The 25,495-nt window shown below is 32.4% G+C and overlaps 1 protein-coding gene across 5 annotated transcripts in view; it reads right to left on the minus strand.

Annotated features, from left to right (window-relative positions):
* Window positions 1-562: 562 nt before the first annotated feature.
* The window catches only part of LOC143226011 (homeobox protein aristaless-like), a 152,582-nt gene continuing 127,649 nt past the window's right edge, over window positions 563-25,495 (minus strand). For all 5 annotated transcript variants that reach the window (XM_076456379.1, XM_076456376.1, XM_076456377.1 and 2 more), the window contains exons 2-4: window positions 21,883-22,471; window positions 13,180-13,225; window positions 563-3,091 (exon numbers count right to left, since the gene is read on the minus strand). In XM_076456379.1, the coding sequence (XP_076312494.1) occupies window positions 2,483-3,091; window positions 13,180-13,225; window positions 21,883-22,277 (1,050 nt within the window). In that variant the 5' untranslated portion in view covers window positions 22,278-22,471 and the 3' untranslated portion in view covers window positions 563-2,482. The remainder of the gene's footprint in view (window positions 3,092-13,179; window positions 13,226-21,882; window positions 22,472-25,495) is intronic.

Genomic DNA, 25,495 nt, shown 5'->3' on the forward strand with positions numbered 1-25,495 from the left:
AAATGAAGCCAGTAATAGTTTAAATCCTTTTAACTCTTTTTAAATAAGTCACTAGTTTACATTTTTTTAAGTGCAAGTTAAGCATTTTCATTGAATTATAAAAATGTAGGTGTCGTTAACAACTAAGGACGCTTTGTGAATCTCCCGGAAGCTTGAGACTCGATCCTCATAGTGGACACAATACGGTATACCATTGTGTGCTAAAATAAACAAACAATATATATATATGTATATTTACATGTAAGTCTTAAACGTTATATACTTATTGTTATTAGTACCATTTACAGTTCATTTAAAGAAACTTCCAAGTTCCAAAGTATTCACAACTTTTTAATTCCACTATTATTTTTAAACTTAATGGAGGCATAACAATTTCTTTCAAAAAGAAATAGTTTAATGACATTATAAGGTACTGAGCCACTAAGACTACTATGTGTTTTGTAAAATAAAAAAATATTAACACAATACATTATCCGATTCTAAAAAAAAGATCCAATTTGTCTAGCTTGCTATTTAATTATATATAATTGTAATAAAATCAAATTGACCACTAAACGTAATATTTTTCAGGTATCTCTAGTTTTATTCATTATTTATAAACAGCCATTTTCAAGCTTGTAAAGTAGTGTTCAATAATGCTTTAGTCAAATTTTTAATGGAAAACCTAACATTTTAGTGTTATAAGAACTTCAAGAATTTTATCGCTGATATTGATAATGGTGTAAAATGATCAATAGTGTTGCAACACATTAAAGTATGCAAGTTTAAACAATGGTTAAAATCAGTATTTATCAGTATTATTCCATGACGAAAAACAGTGCCGTATAAAAATCATTTCAAATATTACTGTCAAACCTCGTGAGAGGTAATTTAGTTAAAGGCAGAAAATATCGATAATAGTGAGGTTTATAGACTAACAAAACAATGCATTCTAATTTTTTAAATAATAAACAAACAAAAAGTATATTTAATTAGCTATATGTACATTTCTAGTGTCGTTCTAATAGAGCATGTAGATTGTTCTGATTGGAATTAGTATTAATTGTACAAATAATTTAACTATATTATTCAGAAAAAATACGTGTTGAAAAAACGATTAGCAGTTCCAAAAATAATTACAGTTTTTTAGCGGAGATTACTAATATTATGATGGAAATTATCTGAATATTATAAAAAGGGTTAACAGTGATTAAAATATGTAAATACAAATATCAGTCTGAGTTATCGCTGCTAATTTTTGCATTGTCCAAGTGAACAATACAGAACTACTCTTCTCTTTTATCCTTTCACAAATGCTAGTCTTCAGAACAGGATATTTAAAACAGTTTTTCACAAGTTCAATTCACATGGCCGAAATCCTTTGTACTTCTTAAATACTGGACGTACAAAACTACTGTTGAGTGACAAATGTATATCATGGAGGAATTATAAACGTTTAAATACACTAGAGCAGTATTTTTCGTTTAATACGTAAATACTTAAGTAGGAAATTTTCAATGTTTTCTAAAATGTTTCTTTAGAAGGAACATAAACCACGTTTATTGTTATCATCTTAGTTGTGATCTAAAATATACTAGTGCTAATTTCTGCTCTGAACATAAAAACCTTCCTAACAACGTATGAAAAAAATGTTTACTTAGAAACATGTGATACTGAGAAGTTTCCAAGTACTCTGATTGCATCCCATGGTTTTGTGCTCCAAAATCAAACATCTAGGATTTTTTAAACCTTTTTAAATACTACTTGAACATTTTACTTAATTACAGATGGAATGTTTTATTTATTTTAAATATAAGTGTCAGCGTTCAAGGCTTACGCCTGTAATAAATAATTTATCAACACATAAAGTACAATACAGCAACTTTCCAGTATGTTCACCTGGAAAAAAAAAACACATAGCTTCCCTCTTTTTTATGTACTAAACTGAGTAAAGTGTGCTAAGATAACAAACTTTTAATATAGGAAACTAAATTTATAATTAATTAAACCACCGAAATTTCATCTCAATGTTTTCCTAATCTGGAAGTAGAACAATCTCCAAGTGGAAAAGGTGCTCCAGGAAAAGGCAAGTTTCGAGCAGTAATTCAAATAATGATCGGTACTGCTGTGTATCAGTATACTTTGCAACATTCAAAACCACAAGGTAATGAAGAAGTGTGATATGCTACTGTGTTTAAAATTGAAAGAATCAATCTACACAACTGTGTCGGGTTTGTTTCAGCCGAAATGCTATATACTAGACGAAAACTAAAGGCACTAAGACCCTCAAGAATTAGTGTAGAAATACGAAAAAACAACACAATCAACTAACAACAAAAACACTGTTGATGAGTACATTCTCACAAAATACATCTCAAACAATGTTTTCAAGGAGTAGTTTGTATCTTTGGTCTAACACAACATTTAAAAGAGGTGGAGTATGCTTCAGAAGAGGAACTGATTATTTTCTTGTGTTGTTTTTCAGATAATACAAATAAAAAGTTCAACTGATAAATTCACTATTTGCTTTTCGAATAATCTCCATGCGGACTTCATGTTCCCTTGCCTTCATACGAAGAGCTGCTATACTGGAGCTCCGACGATCGAATTCAATAGTATTGGGTAGACTGATCGTGGTTGATGAAGCTGTAGGAACGTGACTGAAGAGTCCTCCGTGATATTCGTTGGTTGACTCTCCTGGTAACTTTGGCCTGCTTTGAGCCGATAAATTAGCCAATAATGTCTGAAAAGAGGTTGCTGGAAATGGAGATGAAAATGGAGTTGACATACTTACAGGCAGGAGTGAGCTCGGATAAGAAGCTAAATCACGCAAGGCATATGCTGATGGTCCCACATATGATCCAATTGGTGGTAACAAAGTTGTAGCTGCGGAGGGTAAAAACACGGGAGGCAGACGCGAATTGAAGAGTGCAGAGTCAAACGATTTTCGAGTAAAGTTGAGCGTAGTATAATGGTTTTGTTGTCCGAGGACTGTCGTTGAAGTGGTAATTGGAGGCGGTAAGGTGTAAGGATTGTAACCTTGAACTTGTGTGACGTTCCCTGAAGCTTTCTCTTGCTTTCTCCACTTGGCTCTCCGGTTCTGGAACCATACCTAAAATAACAGCAAGATAAAGTTGAAAATGTAGGTTATTCCTTCAATATATAATAATACTGCTCATAAGACATGCAAAAATGAAAAAAAAAATTAAAGAATTTAATTTAAACACGATTAAAGAATTTTGAAAACTCCTGGCCTTTTAAAGATAAATTCTTCATTTCGATGTCGACTGATTAATATTTTTTAGTAATTTAATTAAGCGCCAAGATGAAAGGTAATTTAAAAGCGTGAATATAGGTTAGTGTACTGACAAATACTATAAAACAGATTATGCAAAATATAATGATTTCTTGTTACTTGCAACCAAATGTAACGACAAATAAATAAAAAAACAAGATAGGAACTAGAACTTCAGTTTTATCTATGTATTTAGTGATTGTTTTCCATATGAAAGGTAACAACGCTATTGATTAGAATTAGTAGTAAATTACAAAAAAAAAGTTTTTTGTTTTGTTTTTGGTTCTGTGTGAATTATAGACAACTAATACCATTATTAAAACTGTAAACTGTAAAATTCTATTTCTTGTTCTCGAACGTAAGGAAACATTATGTGATCTCGCATAATAACTTACTTTCGAACAATTGTTAGAAATAAATCAAGGGAGAAAAATTTGCCTTTGTAAGTTTTCATACAACAATTACATTAATACTTTAGATTACAGGGTTCATATTGTAGAACTTTAAGGCATACTAGATTTAACAAACGGCGAGGAGGCTGGATTAATTATTAGATATGATTAATATGTGTCATTACTGATGTCACTGATTACAAAACGAATCGGACTGTATGCAACAACTACCACAGCTGGCCTTGGGGGCCTCTTCTGGAGCATGGTGGCATTCTTAAGACGGCTATCTGGTAGGTTTCTTTCTAACAACATAATTACATTCAAAGAACAAAAATACAACAGTCGTCTCATTCATTTTCGTTAAATTATGGTATGTGCTTAGAATGCGTCGAATAATATCATTAATTGGACTACTTTTATCATTCCAGTTATAGTTCTGGAAGAAGAATAGGTAATTATGTCGACTTCAAAGAGGTGGTATAAATATATAAATATATTAATTTTTGCTGCTGTCTTAATTCACAAACACAAAATTATTTTCGATTCAATGTTTAAGAAGAGCTTAACGTATCTCAGGAGAAATGTTTATAAAATATTTTGAATTTTAACTATATTTCACTTCAGTCTTATTGACATGAAGATAAAAGTTACCCACTAAGTAGTATTTTGTTACAAAACTATATAAACCCTTACTGAGCCATATGTAAAAAACAGTTTAATTAATGTGTTTATTAGAGCGTTATCTATATATCACATGCGAAAAACTTACTAGTAAGCACAACGTGAAAAAAACAACAAAAGCCTTCTAAAAGCGACATATAACAACATGTGGTAACCTGGTAAAAATATTTGAATTGAATTTATATTCAACTGTGGGTTACTTAGCAGTTTTATTCTGTTTATAGTACCCGTCACATGCACCAAAAGTCTATACATTTTTAACGCAATATTTAAAAATAAACAAATCTAACGGCTTAGTATGACAACTATAAGATGTTAAGTGAGTTAAGCACTAAGTCACATATCAAAATATGTTTTTATTGAAGAAGAGATTATGTGTAATATTTCATTTATTTCATAAGGTCCTTCACCTATTTTTTACCCAGAAAAACGTGTTTCTGTCTGTAATGTATACTTCATACTTCTCTCTAATTTTTCTTGATTCATAAACCTAACTGTTCTGCTTTAAGCAGTAAATGCATAATTTCCAGAATATCGATTAAGAAGCAAAAACAGCAGAATTTGCCTTGTGAAGGGAAGCTTATATCTAGTTTTGGTTTTAACCTCGTGCTAGCCTAATTTCAACCATTCTGAAACTTTCCAGAGTGTTTTAGTTATTTTGGAACGACATGAGATGTTTGATTTCAAGTGTTTTACGTAAAATATAAAAAGAAAGACGTATTGCAAATCATCGAAGCAAGCAAAACACAGCATAGCATATAGAGTACTAAGATGAAAGCAGTAAACAAAAAAAATGACATTACACAAAGTATTGCGATGTCAGTAAGAAACAAGAACACGAATGTACAAAGAGAACTCAGTAGTGAAATACAAGCAGTTAACATGAACGCACTGCAAAATGGCCAGGTGGGTTAAGGCACTCGACTCGTAATACGAGGGTCGCGGGTTCGAATCCCCGTTACACCAAACATGCTCGCCCTTTCAGCGGTGGGGACATTATGATGTGACGGTCAATCCCACTATTTGTTGGTAAAAGAGTAGCTCAAGAGTCGGTGGTGATGACTAACTGCCTTCCCTCTAGTCTTACACTGCTAAATTAGGGACAGCTAGCGCAGACAGCTCTCGTGTAGCTTTGCGCGAAATTCCAAAAAACAAACAACACTACAAAATACAAGGTTCTAAGTTGCAAGCTATAAACAAAACTGCATTTTTATATTACTATTACCCCCAATGGCACAGCTATATAACTGCAGACTGACAACGCTAGAAACCACGTTTCAATCCCCTTGGTGAGCAAAGTACAGATAATCCATTGTGCAGCTTTGTGCTTGATTACAAAAAAAAAAAGAAAATAATATATTTCCATATTAATCGTTATATTGATGAACTCATCGTAATGAGCTCTGGAGTAAGTCTGTAAGTAATAACGTCTCTTTCATATACAAATTATTTTCATCACGTCTCTAGGAGGGACAATAGTAAGTCCATGGACCTACAATGCTAAAATAGAGGGTTCGATACCCTTCAGTGGACACATTAGTTAGATCAATGTGGCTTTGTTCTGAAACAAATAAACAATTCTCTCGATGATAGATTGTTTAGACAGAGTATTCATGACACAATTTAACTTTAATGGACGTATATTCAAACTAAATTCCACCAATTCTCTCATTTTGCTCTCTAGTGAGAACCTTAACCGTATTTTTACGTCATATTCGCCAAATGCTTGTCCCCGTAGGTAAGATTTATTATTATTTACTAAATGTTCATGTTCTCCCATACAAGTTTTAACCATTTAGCCCGGTATGGCCAGGTGGTTACGGATCACGACTAGTAATTTGAGGGTCGCAGGTTCAAGTCCCAATCACACCAAATAGGCTCACCCTTTTAGCTGTGGGAACGTTATAATGGTTCGCACAGTTCCACTATTCGTCGGTAGAAGAATAGTCCGAGATTTGGCGGTGGATGGTAATAAGTAGCTACCTTCCCTCTAGTCTTACACCAATAAATTAGGGACGGCTAGCGCATTTAACCCACATGTAGCTTTTCATGAAAGTAAAAACATATATAACAATCTAATCATCTAGTAGTCTAACAAAAAATTAGATATACGATACTTAAATTCATATCGCAATTTAGATATTTTTACGCGTGAAATTCTGTCTTTATATCTTAAAAACACTCCCGCTAGTACAGCGGTAAGTCTACGAACTTACAATGCTAAAATTAGGGGTTCGATTCCCCTAGGTAGGCTCAGCAGATAGCCAGATGTGGCTTTGCTATAAGAAAACACGCACACACATACCTTAAAAATGACATTATAATTCCAGGTTGAAAATAGATTCCTATATTAATTTCAGGAAGGGTTCGAGAAAAAAGAAAAGAGATTACATAACTGATTTTTCAAATTCAATATGTCTTTTATATGGTAATACAATAGTTTTATTTGTTTCGGAACACTGAATTTGTATTTATTTGAAATTATTGACTTCATCTAATATATGGTATACTGCCATCTATCACACCAAACAAAAAACCGTTTTTAATTAAATTAAATACTGTTTTTACTATGAAATAAAACTTCGAAAAATAACAACATAATAGAGACAGAGGTTCTAAAATAAAAGTAATTAAAAATTTCACGAGAGTGGAAACAAGGAGCAAATGATAATAGAAAACTAGATACAGGGGATATAAAATGAAGGCAATAAAAATGATCAGGAGATTGGAAACAGAGATATGAAAAAACAACCAGTAAATAATAGCATTACAGTAGACATAATGATTTTTAAATAGAAGCAACCAACAAGAACAGTACCACATACAGGGTACCAAGACAAGTGATAAACGAGAACCAAACATTAGATATTAAAATTCTAGAAGTAAAAAAGAAGAGAACGATATCAGACACAGGGTACTAACGTTAATAAAAGGAATAACTAATATATTAAATATAGGGTTCTATCTGAAGTACAACACGTAAACACGATCGCCATATTCAACACAGGGGTTCTAATACTGGTTACAGTCTCAAACTAGCGGCAATACTTCACATTCTTAGACACAACTGAGACAATGATCGCGTGTGGAGAACCAGTTTGCAAGCGTGTGTACTAATGATTTTCTCTATCTCGAAAAGTTGCCGACCCTGCGGCCACGCAATAAGCTTTCGGTTGATAGCCTTATCGTAAAGATTTCTCGACTTCTCAAAAATTGCACAAAAGTGAGATCTGAATTTGAACTCCTGAAAACAGAAAACGACGTAGCAGTAAAACATTATTCCTGGTTGGTATAATCTTGAAATGATTTGATAAACTTGGAACTTCATTAAAGAGTCTCATGTTAGTTAGTGAAAATCAACCCGTTAAAACGAGGTAAAGCCGATTATACTATAAATATTTTAAAACAAACAAGAATGAAAATTTCATACATTCTCAACAAAGTGGTGCCAAACAGTAATGCCTGAACTTATTGATAGTTCCTAGAAAATATGATTCCGTTTATAATGACTTGCATGAAAAGTTGTCAACATTTTATGTATAGAGTTGAATTATGTTAACATTTGAGACGATTGAGAGGATTGTTGACGAGAGGAAAGTGTCCCTCGATGGGGTAGCAGTAAATCTACATACGTACGTCGCTAAAATGGTAAGTCGATTCCCCCCTGTGTACAAAACTTTGCTCTTTTAAAATCAGACATCCAGTAGTACCTCTACCCACGAGAGTTTTGTCCGTATTTGAAAGGGATAAACGGATTGACAGTCACATAGATATAATGTGTTCACAGCTGAAATTACGAAGTGTGTTCAGGGACAAGAAGTCTCGAACCCCAAACCCTTCTATCCACATTCTGATACGCTAGATACTGGGTTTCGTTAAGCCTAATAGACAAAGATCATATTTATATACAAAGTTGCAAATATTTAATAAACTCTGCTTCACTGTCAGTGATTTTTCATAGAAAAGAAAAACCAAAAACGTTTTTGGTCGCAAAGTCTCAAGCCATTTAGTAAAAGTCGGGAAATGCAAGTAAGGTTTTGAGAATAATTTCAATAACTGTTATCAAATCCATATCAGTAGTAGATACTACCAATGACGTATTGTTAAAAAATAACAGGTCCCATAGAAAACGCAAATTATAATGTTTTAAAATCTTAAATCTGGTAATGTCCAATTATGTAATTTCTTCCAAGTTATCGTTAACATTTCTTCTTTTTTAACACAAGATTCTGCTCACTGATCATGCATATCTGCCAAATTGTAGACCTTACAATTCACAGTAAAACATTAAAGTATCTTTCATACTGATGTGGATGTCGAATCTTTATATATGAACATTCCTTTGAAGAAGACATTACATCTGGTGCTATTAAAATGGAAATAGGATAAAATTTCCTATGCCAGTTTTTCAACATATATTGGAATTTGCTACATTTCCATTTTTGATAGTAACATCTATGAACAAACCGATGGAGCTGCGATCAGTTCCACATTGCCTCCTGCGTTAGCTAATCTAATTTCGACCTGCTATGGAACACAATGGTTGAAGGAATGTCCAAATAGTTTCACACTTGTCCTGTATATTATCAAAGATACGTGGTTCATACTTTCGTCATCTTTAACGAAGTGGAACTTGTAAATCAGTTTTGTGAATATCATTAGACAGTAATAGAAAGTTCACGGTAGAAAATAAAGAGAATCGATTAGTTGCTTAATTGGATATTGAATCTAAACGAGAGAATATTGAACAATACTTTTATTAATTTTCTTAGTTTTATCCCAAACAAGAACAAAGATAATCTTGTGATAACATTAGTTCCATAATCTTATAAAATTACATGTTTCATAGATATGCTCGTAACAAAGTGAAATATATAAAAATGCTTTTCGAAAGAATGATTCTCATAATCATAAAGTAGACAAGGTTATAAGAACGCATTTCCAAGAAGTTCAAATACTAAAACAACAGATCATAAATGTGGCAAAATTATCAATTTCGATGGTTCTTTTACTGGAGAACATGGTTTTCAGTCAACAAAAACAAAAAGAAAACGACAATTGTGTAATCTCTTTAGTAGAGTATACCCTCAAAGAGACCTAAGAATTATTCTCAAATCTGAAATAGATTTAATTTTATTTTTAGTTTAAAGACACGACTTTGCACAAACAACATATAACGTAATTTATGAATCTACCTGTCCTAGTTACATATGGTCTACCACAAGATGGATAGAAATCATGGTGTAGAAATATGGAAGTATACTGTGTGAAAATAGCATGTCATGCGCAATTGTAACGTAGCAGTAAAGAACGCTCATTTCAAGAGCATGGTTAAAAGTAACAACGAAAGTAGCCTTCATACTAACGAAACTCTGTTGATTAAAGATTAAAACCTCAAATTAATGAAGTTGGATTATCTGCGAAAGTATTATTAAAATTGTGATGTATCCGTTCAAACTGTTTGCTTGTATAAATGCATGCTAGATGTAAGTAAATCTATTTTTTTTCTATCAATAGGCTCAAAAGATGCTGTTTTCTTTAGAAAGGTCTGAGCCGAATAATTTCAAGTTCAAACGAATAAGGAATGTTTTTCATTGTATAACTTTATCTAAATACGAAACGCTTTAAAAATAATATGTTTACAGGGGCATGTCTAAACCGACAATACAACAACACGCGAATAACGAGCTAATTAAGTGTCGTAGCAAAAATAAACACGTTATTTGTCATGTTATGACTACGCCCAACGAAAAACGTTACTGTTAAGTTAGTCATTTCATAAAGAAAGGCCTGGTAAAAAACGTCGTGACGAAATAAACAAGACCGTTATCAGGTTACGTCTTCACCTAAAGAAAAATGTGAACTGCATCGAAAGAAAACTAACAAGATATTCAGGTGCAATTTCACCTGAAAGAACAACGTGTTTACCAAGGGGCAACTTAACCAAATTAAAACGATGATTAAGCTGTCATAGAAAAAAAGTTGTATAATTGGGTGCTATGTCACCTAAAGATGGGTGTGGACTTATTGTTGTGTGCCATTCATTATTTAACAATACGTGACATAGTAATATTGTAGGAAAATTAGCTGAACATTGCGGCGTCCCCTTAACAAGTATATCATCTTCAGTGTCATGTATAGAATACAGAGAACATTTACCATGGTGCGGCTTAAGCTGAAACAGGGACTTTGTCAATATGTTATAAACGTAAGTAGTATTTACCATAATACGAATGTACTTAATGATAGGTGCTGGAATAACTCTTTAAATAATAACAACAGTAGTATTGTTTGTTTAGAATTAAGCACAAAGCTACACAATGGGCTGTGGATGCTCCGCCCACCATGGGTATCGAAACCCCGTTTTCGGCGGTGTGAGTCCGCAGACATACCGCTGTGTCACTGGGGAGCTAACAGTAGTTAAAACGGACTTATAAAAAACGTGGGGTTAAGTAAATATTAATTAATTATATTCACAAGTGTAAGTTATTTTAGGGTGTTACATGGGTATCATGTTGTTGAAATAATAATAAACAATTTCATTGATGTAAATGTAGGTGGAAAAAAGACGTAAATAAAAATTTCATTAAGAAAATAATCTAAGTGTATCCCACATAATTTGTACAAAACATCGTTTAAAAAATCCTGAATGAAATCAATGTGTTTATTGTGAAACGATACAGAGCATAATATTAATTTATTTCTGGGCTTGAGTTTACATTATACATTCTGTGTGTGTACATACAACTCTTCTATGTACTTATAATCTGCATGACATATGTATCCAGATTTAATACAATTTAATTCTATTTTTATATTTCATCAACAAAGGTGTTCCTTAGGGTATTGTCTAAATACTAGAAACGTCCTTAAAGTACAGAGGGTTGGTTTCATCATATTAAAATAATTTTGAACAGACAAATCAGCTAGTCATGTGATTCAGAGTCGATATTTCTACACTGTTTAATGACATCGAGGAAAAATGACCGTTCTTCAGAAGGTAAGTAACAGTTTTGGCATTGGGAAAATGTGGATCAACTCTGGGCTCCGGTACCGTTCAGAAAGAGATTCCAAAATCCAATGCATCAATTCTAGTGAGGAAATACGGTATTGTAACAAGTAAAAATTCACGAATTCAAAATTCAATGACAAAAGCAGTCCATAGGGCACAACATAATCAAGAAGGTGCCCAGTTCGTCTGAAAAAAAGACACAAGTTACATCCAAGAAAGGAAGAACGACCGCATGTAAGTGTATCTAACAGTAAAAAAATGTCAGTACGAAAAGCGTAAGTGTACCTTGAAAACTGTAACAAGTTTCATACCTTTCTACTTGGAAATCAGTGAAGAAATTTCAAAAGTGTTACATGGTGACGCGAAGCTTTTTTTTGTTTTTTTAATTTCAAGATCACTTGTGGATGGTGCAACAGGGGCGAGTGGATATAAAGATAAAGGTGATCGCGAACTCTGCTTCTTAGTAGACCAATCTTTTAGATTCTTTGTACTACACAGAAACGTTGTCTTTTTAAAGAAACGAATCCAACAGAATATGGGCTCATCAAAATAAGGCTGCGAGTTGTACCTCTCATTCAACTACTTCATACCCCAAGCACGTGGAAAATTAAATATATATATTCATGTTATTTTATATGAAGACTCCGAACTCAGTGCCTGTGGACATCTGTATGATCGGAGTGTTGAAACAAGCCTATGAAACTATTGTCCTTGCACATTAGATGGATTCGAAAAGCACTTTAAATAGGATTAGTGAGGTTGTGTCGCAACAATTCTGCAACGGAACCTCTTACCATTGTGACTACTCTGCTAGGCTATTTTTCGAGATGCACGGTCTTCAGATAGAATATGACCGGACGTGGCGACATGGATCATTGGGACATGAGCCTTCTGTATAGCTTCACTATTAAATTAATGGAAGCATTAAACCATTCTTATAATTAAATATTCTTCTTCTAATCAATCTATTTTCTCTGTGTCATAGGTTTTTATAATTCAGTTATAAATAACACCATCCAGTATCTTTTCCATGTATCTGATCCCCCTACCTTCTGCTTACGATGAAAATATGCAAGGCCAGTGCAAGGGTATTTGGTGCCCTAGGAAAACCTTCAAGTTGTACGTTCCCCCAATATATAGCAAAATATTCAACTATCCAAAGGGGTTCAAAATCCATACATATAGGTTTCATTTGACCAGAATCATGAAAATAACAATTGTTTGTATCTTTTGATCTGTAGTCTTTAGTTGCTCTGGATAAATAGCACAGTGAACGCATTTTTATTAAACTGTGTCTGTCTGGACAGTAGGACAGGATTATTTTCGCCTGCAAAAGTTTGTTTTCAATATCTCTGTTTATCTTGATAACTTATCTTGATCGTCTGTTTTGTTCGTCTTTAGATGACAAAAAAACTTTGTCAAAGGATATAATTCTAATAAAAAGAAAGAATCGTTGACTCATAGTTCATAAACAAATTTGCCGCCCCAGTATGTTGCTGCGAAAGTCAACTGCCTAGTTTGTATGGTGCTTCCACTGGCCCTGAAGAGTAAAGATTGGAGTTGTGTCATAATACACACAACGATATTATGGACACCGGTTTGTCACTTGTTACCTGACACTGCAGTAAGACTGATAAGGATCAGAGCTAAAGTCAGAACGTGCTAAAACATTACCAAATAAATACTTACTTTCGAATACACAGAACAAATATTTTGGACACACTATTTAAGAAGAACAAAACTTAAAATTGAGATACTTTATAATATGTTTTTAAATTACAAATTCAAGACATGAAACGTATTAACAAAAGAATGCTAACCTGAACCCGGGCTTCAGTGAGATCAACTCTCATGGCGAGTTCTTCTCTAAAAATAAAGAAAAATACTTCGTCTATATACATATATACAAGTGAATTAAATTAGTTAGAATATACATTATTTTAATTTATAAATATTTCATATACAGACTCTCTTCTCGGTGCAAGATTCAAAGTGGAGTTTTATGTCTTAGTTCTCAATGTTTTGGCTTTTGAATATCTGTATCCATTTAAATAATATAGGATTTCGTTTATTCATAAACCTTTGTTTACTTCCTACCTTAATGGGAGTAGTTTATTTTCCAGACAGTCTACGCATTTTGGCATGCAGTGCTTAATCTTTCTTCCTTATCATAACTGTCATACAGTAAATGTATATATTTTTATTGAAGGTCTGTCAGTCGTGTGTAACTAATTACAATATTACGCATTAAGCAAATGTTATTGTTTACAGTTGCACTGTCTTGCTTGATGACGAAAATTATATTTTAATAGTGTAGAATGGAGCTATTTTGTAGGATTTTCTTATTTTCTTTAAATGTCACTTTATATATCTATGAGAACATAGCACGTACAGATTAGGATAATTCATTGTGGTTTAGTTTGTTTGAACGTGCTTTTTCTATAAGAAAAAAAGAAGGTATAAAATCATTTTATTCACTTAAATGTAATGAAAAAACGTTTTAATCGGAATTCCACGAAACCTCTCAGGTAGAACAGTAATTAAGTTTTGTTTTCGTTGTTCAACATTTATTCCACCGTCTATTCAAGTGAAATATAAGTAGCAATAACAAATACCAAGCAGAAAAACACCTATGCCTACTTCTACAGATGTAGGAACCAAGAGCAAAATCTTGAAACAAATATGTCAACAAAATAACTTTTTTTAGTCTTTCATGTATTTTGTAGTAGTAAATATTTGTACATGATTTTTTCCAGTAAAAAATAATAAATGAAAATTAAGAAAGTAACATTTTTATTTGTTTGAAGGTAAACACAATGGGCTATCTGTACTCTATCCATCGCGGGCATCAAAACCAGGTTTCTAGCGTTGTGAGTTCTCAAACATACCACTGTGCTACTGGGGGTATCAAAATTTCCTGGTTGGTTTATTTGGAAATTTATATTACACGTCATTAGACATGCACCTTAACATCGTTAAAGTATATCAGATATTTGAAAGAAATGTTTAGGCAGAGTAAAACTTTGTTTTATTAAGGACTACTAATGCCCCAAATACTTTTATGAGAGGTGCAGTCAAAAGTATTCTTTAATTATGTATTTAGTTAAAATTTCGGGCAAAGTTACTCTCGGGATATCTGCGCTAGCCATCCCGAATTTAGCAGTGTAAGACTAGAGGGTCGAACCACAAGCAACATTTGGGATACTGTTTTACCAACGAATAGTGGGACAGACTGTTACATAATAACGCCCCCAAGGCTGAAAGATTGAATATGTTTGGCGTCACAGGGATTCGAACCCTGTGACACTCAGATTATAAGTCGAGGGCCTTAACCACCGAGTTATGCTGGGCCTGATGTATTTAGTAAATTTAAAAATATTTTCTAAATTCAATAACTAAATATCAAAATTGAAATGGTCCCAATTTGTTTTGAAACTCCATATAATAAAGTTAGTTTGCACACATTTAAAAGCATTATTTAAACCATTTTCTAAAAGTGTGTTTTTACAAATATACAAATATATACACAAGTTTAAGATTTTCTTCAGATTTGTATAGTTGAGAGATTTGCCTATTAATACTAGTATTGAAGGCTTACGTTACATCGTTACATATTTAGTTATTGAATCAAGCAATTACTGCACCATATAACCTTAAATTCAAAACAGTAAAAATGTTGAAGTACATAAATAAAATATGCCGTATCTTAACAGAAAAGTTTTTGGTTCAACTTGGAGAAAAAATATAGAACAACTCGCATTATTGATTGTATCATTACAACAACGAAAACCTAGAATAACTTCAATTTTGTATAAAGAAATAAAAACTTTGCTTAGTAAATACAAGTTCTGTAGTTTCTTTAGTTTAGTGAATTACATACTAATAGCATTATTGTGTCTCAATTGATAGACAAGCAGATTTTTATAGAAAATTCTTTTGTTGAAGCTTATAAAATCCAGTGTAAGATTGAAATTTCTGGTCAGAAATGCAAAATTAACGTCGGATAAACTACCATTTATTCTACTTACTTGCTATATACGACGTTTCCAGCATTGGATATGATCTAACATTAACGTTATTTTTATTTTCTTGGTTCTATGTAGTTATTAACAGTCAATGACTTTATAAGGAATTGTACTCGTTAATGAAAAATGTTCACAATTACACCACACAGAGACGTTACTCACATATTGCTATAGAACTTTTATTTCCAAACAACCAGAGGATGATACTTGCTAATCATAGGAAGAATTAACTCAATAATTATAAGAAAATAATTCTTACCAGTCAATACAGGTACCTCACAAATGTCTTCTGTCCACTGTCGTAACTTCACATACATATAAAACACTGTAATTACAACTTAGCCAGGTCAGAAACATTTCACTTGTCCTAGATATAATAACGTACTGATTTGTCGTCACTACTGTTCTAGTAGCCTTTAGAGTTAACGTAATAAACAATTGTATTAGAATGTTAAAACTATTGCAAAAATCAAAATTCACTTTACTTCCCCTTATTATTAACGAAACGTTTAGGAGACCTGATGCCCTGTTTCTCTCAAGTAAGAACAAATATAAAATGCGTATATGTTTATGTTAAACATTTCCTTGAATGTTGCTGTGAGTTCCTAATTAAACCATGTAAAGCTCTTACACTAACATGAACTTCAACAGTGACTCTCCTCTGATCACGAATCCTACCATGTTGCTGTAGTTTCGTATAGACAATCTTTTATTTTATGACTTTAATATTTGTTACATTCATATAAATACTAGTGGTATTCTACTTCTCTCAGCACTGTTTCTAAAGCACCACAAACACGACTATAGACATTGAAGTATATTATGTCACCTGTTAATGCCTGTTATAGTAGAAGTTGATGAACAAAAAAGCAAAACAAATGTAGAAGCGAAGTCTTTAAAAACGCTAAAAAACAAATCAATTATAACACTGAAATATGAAGGTACATATAAGTTAATTGTTCAAATGAAAAAGAAAATTAATAGAGAAAGTTATTTATTTTACGAAACATATTTTATTTGTTTCAACCTCCTTTAGCATGAAAACCAAAATAGCGTAATTTTAATATTTATTACTCAGTTAGGAGAGTAAAAGTACTATTGACAACAAGTATAATTACATATGAACTTATAACTTATGATTTTCTGACAGTTTACATGATTTTCAATTTATTTATTTGTTACATTTCCACTTGCGGAAGCTTCTTTTGACAGGTGTGCAAACAAGTACAAATTCCTACAATATCTCAGGACAACTTAATATATTTATCTAGCGTAAAGCACTTTTGTGTCATCAAATTAAAAATGATAACACATATATGCTAAAATATCCACTGAATCACAGATGGATTTATAAAACTTACGTTTAATATAATCTATACTTAAGTATTCTACGATAGAATTTTTTTTCCAATGTAAAAATCAATTGGAAATGATAACAATTATGGCAAAACGATATATTTTTTCTCCTCGGAGAACCACATCCTTTATAGGAGTTAATAGTTTTTCTATACCCGATTGTAACAGTTTTCGTCAATATTAAACTCGACGAGTATAATTTCTACAGTAGCTTGGAAGAAAAGTTTTCAAAGTTGTGAAGTACAGTACAACCTTCTCACTCTTTGATTTCCAGATAAGAAAATTATTTGAAGTTGTAACTTGCTTTGCGTGTAAAGAATCAATTCTTTCTTTTCATTAGAATGAATGCCCTTAGGCAAAGTCTTTCGTCACCTAAAGACGAACAAAACAAAGGATCTCGTTAACTCATCAAGATAGACAGACAAATTGAAAACGAACAAATAAAAATCACCAAAAAAAATACGAAAGAACTATGGACAAATAAACAGGTGCTTCTAAAGAGTGCAGAAAATAAGTAGTTGAGAGATAAGAAAAAAAACGAACGAAAGGAGAAGACAACAGAAATAAATTAATAACTAAATGATATGCAAAACGGACATTGTTATAATAAAACATGTGAATTAAACAGAAAGAAAGCAGGATGAATTCAGAAAACACAGAATAAATTAAAAACCCAGGAGTAGAAAAAGAACAAGAAAAATATTAAGTTAATTGATAAAGAAGGTATTATATTAATTTGGAAAATTGTACAGATTAGCTGACGTACAAAGATGGCGTTGGACGTTAGTTTATATTGGAAGTCTTATACTCGTTTAGAAATCAAATTCTACTTTAACATATGTGTTCAGAATATGTATAAATTACAAAATAGCTATCAGGTTACTGTATTTAGTAAATATGAGGTTATGGCCTTAATTTGGAGTTTTCGCAATTGTACTTCTTTACAGAGTTCATTATTAAATGTTACAAGGAAACACATTCTGCACTTTTGTTGTTTCGAATATCAAGAAAAACTGCATGTAATTATTATACACATTTTCTACTTCACGTTTATTATTTTATGATGTATTATGTATATGTATATATAGCGGTGTGAAAGGTCCAGATTAAAGACACAACTCAGTGAAACAGATTCTGCAGATAATTCTTTGATATAAATAAAATGTCAGTTCAGTTATAAAATGTGAATCAGGTTAGTTTACAAAATAACTATCATGTTAATCTATATAGTAAGTGTCCGATTAGTTTATAAAACAAGTGCCAGGTTAACTTATGTAGTTAGGTAATGGGTTTGTTTATAAAATAAGGTATGAAAATTTATAGAATAAGTAGATATACGAATGCTTAATGTATGTGGAATTAACATAGTCACTACAGTATTGGCATGAAACACAACGACGTAAAGTACTAAAACTAGTTTATAAAGTATAGCTACTATAGGTGATTGGAATTACAAGTACCAAGTATTACAAGTATTGATTGATAGTAATCAAGTTCCCTCTATTTCTTTCAATCCACGTGCGGAATGAATTTCTTTTTTTTTTTCATGTGCATTAGTATCGAGGTAATGTGTGGATATGCGCTACCATTTTTTTTTCTTCAAGGGGATGAGTAATTTTAGACCATAGACTCTATTGAATCACAAGGCCACTTTGTAATGCTACCAGTTGGTTATTTAGGCTTTAGGCCTATCTTTATAAACTGCCAGGGTCATTAAGGCCGTCGATGTGTAGAAATTCCTCACCGTTACTAAGGAAGTGTGCCGGACTTGAATGGCTATTATGCAGCCGCGCTGTACGCATCTTAGAGGGTAACTGATAGCAAGTATTGACTAACTGATGTAGGAAATTAATAGATCCATTGTTATATAAGTTGTCACATCAGTTAATGCAGTGTTTATTCTGTGAAACGATAGAATTCATAATGGATTAGCTTTCGTAGGACTTGTTCTACTAATTGTTAAGTCAAGTTTTAATTTAGCCAATCAACTATGATTTGTCTAGTTTTCTAGGTATAATCTTAACATGTATTACAGTAGTTCATGTTTACAGAGATTACAATAAAATTGCGGAACTGTTTGATGTTTAGGACATATTCACTCCTTTTATTGAATTTTAAACCAGTATTGAGTTCAAATTATGTTTTTCTACTCTTTTTTTATTATTGGAAAAAAATCTTTGATATTAAAATCATAAAATGAGAAATATACTTGAAATATTACCCCTAACGTTCTACAGCGCTAGTGCACGTACTTGACATGTGAAATTTAAATTTGAATTTCGGTACATGAAAGTATTCTCAATGTATTTTGACTGCATTTTCTCAAACGTTTAACTTTGATATTCGGAGCGAACTGTGTATGACCTGCTGATCTCACAAATAATAAATAAAAGTAGTTAACTCAGTTTTGTTTGATGAGATGTAAAGTAATAAATATTATGTAAGAGCAACCATAATTAAAGGTCAATGGTTCAACCAAAATTACTGTCATCGGAATCACGTATGTGAGATTAACGGGCGAAGATGTTTGTTGGGACGGGAATTCGAACCCGCAACCCTCAGATTAGAAATCGAGTGCCCTAACCACCTAGTCATGCCGATCCTACTTAGTTTATTAGTCTATAAAATGCATAAAGTGTTTAAGATGGATTTTTCTTAGGTGATGCCGAGCCTTAGATTAATCTGGTGTGAGTTTTTTAATATTATAGAAGACACTAATTCATTTCAGAATCGGTTTTAAAATATTGTAAATTTAAAATAAAGATGCAGTTCTTCGATACTTACACAATAAAGGACTGAAAGTTTCTAATTTGCTTTTTATCGTGTCGATAATGGTATCAGTATCAGCTTTAGGTTGTTTGAATGATTGGTTGGTGCTAGTTGTTATTGGAAGCTAGGATCAGTTTTTCAAAGTGGATCTAGAGTCATTCAGAAAAACAACAATACTATTATTACAGTTGAACATCAACGTAAATTGGTACTTCAGGCAGACACTGATGAAGCGAATATGACTTTTTTTTTAGTGTTGTTTAATGTAGTTTTATGCTGGGAAGAAAAATGTGCAGTTTGAAAATGAAGACAAAAACTTAAGAAAGTCGTCAGGAAGGATGTATTGAAGAATATAAGTACGTGTAGTTCTGCTAAACAAGTAGTTTTTAAATAAAGTTATGAACCTACTTCGTGAACCTGACGTTTCGCATGTTATTACTAAAGATTATTAAAAAAAAACATCTACTACTCGTTAAAGTGTTACCTCTGTTGTACTTTTAAAGCAGTTTTGTTAAATGTGTGTAAATAAACCAACATCGTTTCAGTATTACTGGTTAGAATGAATTATTCTTTCAAAACTTTGTGGAGTTCTGAATATAGTTCATTCTTAGGTGTGATACTTGAAATTACATTTCAAACAAAACTATTTTATGAACACATACTTATTTGCCTTTCGCCGTTCGTTTAGTATTTTAAAAAGTAAACGAAACTGATTATTACCTCTCTTTGAAATATACGTCTACACAGGTATCGCTTCTAAGAAGGTACGCATGTGTAAAGAATTAACATGTTAATTCTAGAAACATTGGCTTTACTAGTTCATGTGGTTGAAAGCGTGTTGCTTTTATTAAAGTAACTGTCTCAGTTATCTTTTCAACTTGAAACAAATGACATTAATGTGAATAATATTTTAATGTGTTTTTCACACAGTTATAAGATATACCTTATATTCTGGACAGGTGCAAAGAATAACCTATAAAGAGTATATACATTTATTCATTTTCCAAAGTTCTTTATAGGAAATTGTTGTGTAGAAACATTATTAAGAGCTGTTTACAATCAAACACATGTATAAATGTTAGGCTATTATGGTTCGTGCTGAAATGTGAAACATTTTCAAGTTAACTGTATACGAACATTTCTCAGATATATAAACATAATTTCCAGTAATTATCTCAAAGATTTACATCGTATTTGTATTACGTCAAAAGTCAATCGTAAGATAGTGTGTTAACTACAAAGTGTAAAGTTTGGGATAAAGATGTTCCCAGCTATTTTCTATACTGTAGGATTCACTATACTTGCAGTTATTAATTTCTATAACTTTCTATAGTCAGTGTTATAAGGAGTGTACTAGGAAAAAATCCCTGTGGACTGTGTCTGACAAAAATCCCAGTGAACTGCGTTTTTACAGTTATTAACATAAGAAGTATACTTGAGAAAAATCCCAGTTGACTGTGTTCTTATTTTCAGCAGAATAAGCTTTAATGATTATGCTACTCAAAGAAGTAGGTATTATGACCTTTTTAAGTCTAGAATGTTTTATTTTAATGCTCAACGTTTCGGTTATATCCCTTTATCAAGAGACTGTAACAAGGTGCAACAACTGATGAATAGTATTCCAAGATAAAAAAAATTCCTTTTTAAAGTCTGTTTTCGTTTTAAATGTGCACATGTGGACTGAAGACGTCAATTAATTTAGATAAATAACATGTTGAATAAAAAATATGAGGTTTTGATACGAAAGCAGCAAATAATTCTGTAAAATTGTCAAAATATTAGGGGTGCAAAAATAAACAACACAATTAAAAACTAAAAGGAGGGAAAAAGGTAAAATTTTGACATAAATATATAGTGTTGAAACTGACGTGTGATATTTTTCCTTTAAATTGGCAACAAACTAAAACTATATGTTTATATAGATGAAAATTATTTTATCATTAATCCCCAGTTATTTGTCTATTTATAGTGTAAATGCAAATTCACTAATAATTATATGTACCATACTTTATTCTTATTTTTCTTAGAATTTGTTTCTTTTGCATTTGTAAAGGATATTTACAGCATAGAAAGTAATTGTTAACTTGTGATGGTCCCTTTGTTTTTCTAATTTTATATAGTGTGCTGACGTGCTTTGAAAAACGTGTATATAAATATCTTCATCATAAACATTACATCTAAATTACCAAATTAAGTTTCTTAATTAGCATCTCTGACCTTGCACCATTGACTCTAGCGCTGTAAGTCTTTATATTGAAAAGCGTGAGTGTGTGAAGCGCGTGCACTTAAAAGTTACTTGAGATTTCTGCGAAATTTTTGTATTATTCTGATAATAATTTATCATTTTTGTATTGCTTATAAATGAAGATTTACCTTGTAAAGACATCAGGGTAATGAGTTCGTGCAAAAGCCTTTTCCAGTTCCTCCAGTTGAAAGCTGGTAAATGTAGTACGATATCGTCGTTGTTTACGTTTGGGGTATTCTTCACACTCGACAATTTCTGATCCTCTTGTTTGTTCATATTTATCTCCGAGCTCAACTGAGTCTTGACAGCACGAGTTATCTGGGTCACCAGATGATGATGGTGCCAACTCTACTGCTGTAGAGCCGATCTCCTCTTTCAGGGTAGGGCTACTTGTCGGAGTCGGCAAAGGCGACGACTGCCTCACCAGCCTCGTTACTGACAGCGGGGTTTCGACTGTTGGGCCTTCCACGGTGCCAGCTCCTTCGCTGATACAACGGGTTTCCGACTTCTCAGTAACACCCATACTCGAGCTAACCCTACTTTTCAGGTTCGTGCTCGTGGTTAGCACATGAGGCCGAAGCTCATCGGACAATTTGTTTTCGGTCGTGTTTCGCTTCGTCGTCAGGTCGGAAGGTTCGGAAGGTAAACAGTTCAGAAAAGAAGATTGATAACTGGGAGTTACGGAGAATGATATGTGCTGTCGATGTCTTGTGAATTCTAAAAATAAGACAATAGGCGTTGTTAAAAACACTTAGCCATTAAATTTTACTTTCGATTGCAGAATAATCAAACAAATATTAAACCATTTAAAAAGAAGCTGATAAAAGTTTAGCCAGTCAAATTAATTTGTCTCCAATTACATCGTATAGCAAGGTCATTTCAGAATGCAGTACGTAACTCATGGGCAACAGTTAGATATTAAAGTTTAATAATTAGGACATGTTGAGTAACCTGGTACAGCTAAGCTAACACATTCTGTACTCTTCAAACAACTGAATAACTAGCTAGTCATGAAATCATCTCTGCCTATACAATTGTACAAACACCAAACGGACTTTCAAGAATTACACAAAAACAATGATCAGAGAATGTAAAGGCAAGAAACTGTACATTTATTGTATTTCCTGCCGTATATCAACTTTTCTATTAGATACATGCTAGTTATGTAATAAGCTAGGAACCTGGAAGATAAGACTTCAATAATAAGAGAGAGTTTCAATTTCTCCTCGTAGTCACAACAGTCAGTAAACATTACTTGTTAAATAAATAAGATAGTGATCTAGGAAATTTATTCAACGTACAACAGAAAAGGTGTTGCATAGTATTTCAAATGGAACAAAATGTAGAACAACACATGTTCGGTGGATCCGAATTACGGTATCTTATCAGACTTACAAATACATAATTCGCGTCAGACATGCCTGAAATTGAAGTATTTTATATAATGTTAGCCGGTTACATGTAGTATATAGATTAAACCTCAAGCACTTGTAGTACGTGAATCATAGTGCTTAAAGTAGACATACTCGGTACATGGATCATATCAACTATATACTTAAATCGGACTCATTTAATCCCCGGATCATATCCACTATACTTAACCCAGACACACGAAGTGCCTGAATCATATCCACTGTACTTAAACCAGATGTATAGCACCTGTATTATATATACTGTACCTGACTTGATTAAAATAAACCTGCACTATATGCATCACTTGGACTGATCTCATAGTATATAGATCAGATCTATGGCACGTATCTCATAGTATATAGATCAGATCTATGGCACGTTTCTCATAGTATATAGATCAGATCTATGGCACGTATCTCATAGTATATAGATCAGATCTATGGCACGTATCTCATAGTATATAGATCAGATCTATGGCACGTATCTCATAGTATATAGATCAGATCTATGGCACGTAGATTATAGCACCATTATTTGACTCAATTCCACAATGAAACTAAAAATCCAGAATCTTGATCAGAATTATAAACAGTTGATCAGACTTACGAGACAAATTAAGATTATAAATACATTATTCGGATTACAATTATAGTTTTCGATCATAATTATATTACTGTGATTAAACCTGTATTATTTAGGTCATATTGCTAGTACTTATGTTAGATTTACGGTAACTGACCTTAAACTACAGCTTCTATAATTTAAGCCCACAGTAACTGCCTTCCACAAGACCCATAATATCTAACTTGTCTTGAGGAATTGAACCAGAACCATAAAACATGAACCCTTAGTAAACTGGGCCATAACTACACTAACTTCATATATTAAATATACACTTAGAGTACCAAGACTAGTCCATACAGTAACTGGACCAAAAGCACTATTTCAGTCACATCTAACAGCATTTGAATGAAATAGGTGATTTATGAATCAGAATTAAAACAATGTAAATAATGTAAATATCAGCAATAACACTGAGGTTAGACCTACACCAGGGAATTAAAAACTAATTTAACCAGATTAATTTACAATAATTGAGCCAGATAAGACCTACACGAGCGAAATCAAAACTAGCCACACCAAATTACAAGAACCAAACTACAGTATCTAAGTAAGGCCTAAAATAGTTGGCTTAAAATTACAGTACGTGAATCAAAACTATACTGTATTGAAAAACCTAAAGTGCTAAAATCAGAACTGCAGTATCTAATTAAGGCCTATGATAATTGGCTTGAAACTACATTACGTGAATCAAAACTATACTGTATTTTGTAGTGCCAAAATCAGAACAACATTATTTCAACCAAATATAATACCTATAACAAAGCTAAAATACTATAACCAGGAGTAAAAACTAATAATTAAAACGTCAATAATATTTCATTTGTATTTGACAGATGAGTACGTACGTGCAAGAGAATAACTGGATTAGACCTATGAAATAACTGGATCAGTTCAACTGGTAGTGGAAATTTTCCACTACCATGTAGTATAGTGATAGTCATGTAACTAAAACAGGTTTTACGAATAAAGACTATGCCCGGTTAATTAGAAAAAGGGACACTTATGGGTTTCTTTAAGTCATACAATTTATACGTTTTACGATATACGTATGTCAGACGTCTTGTATGCGTACAACAGCATTACGAGTTCATTCCTCGTTAATTTGGTAACACAAGCACATTTATTCTACAAAACCCGTCATAAAACGTCGAGGAAACTACAACCGAGAAAACCTGCATTGACTGTCACACACTGACACACCTATACAAGATGTATATAGAATTTTTTTTTAATCTACTACGAGAGTACAAAACTGTTATTCTGTTTGGAGTTTAAACAGATATATATAAGCACATATTTCGTTGTTAAACCAAATTTTATCCCTCTCAGTCGAACCTACATTAAATGTGTTAAAATATAACTATTTAAAGAAACAGCTATTGATATTTGAAATACTTGATAAAAGATTTTGGTAAATGTTTATTAAGTTATTAATTAATAGTTGAAGAGATTTAATTTATGAAAAACAATGTAGAAGATTTACTGAAGTCAATGATCGAATAACAGTAGACTTGAGACAATGAAATTCATATTCAAATTAGTAATAAAAATCGTGAAGAATGTATAAAAAACGGAGTATTCAGAAAGAAAGGGGCAAAGAAATTATAAAACTGGAAGGAAATGAATGTTATAATTTAATTTTATGAGAAATTAAGCAAACTCCAGTACTTTTGTTCGAACACTCGTAAATGGTTTGGTTTTTTT

The sequence above is a fragment of the Tachypleus tridentatus genome, chromosome 9, assembly GCF_004210375.1.
Source record: "Tachypleus tridentatus isolate NWPU-2018 chromosome 9, ASM421037v1, whole genome shotgun sequence".
In the NCBI taxonomy this organism is placed as follows: Eukaryota; Metazoa; Arthropoda; class Merostomata; order Xiphosura; family Limulidae; genus Tachypleus; species Tachypleus tridentatus.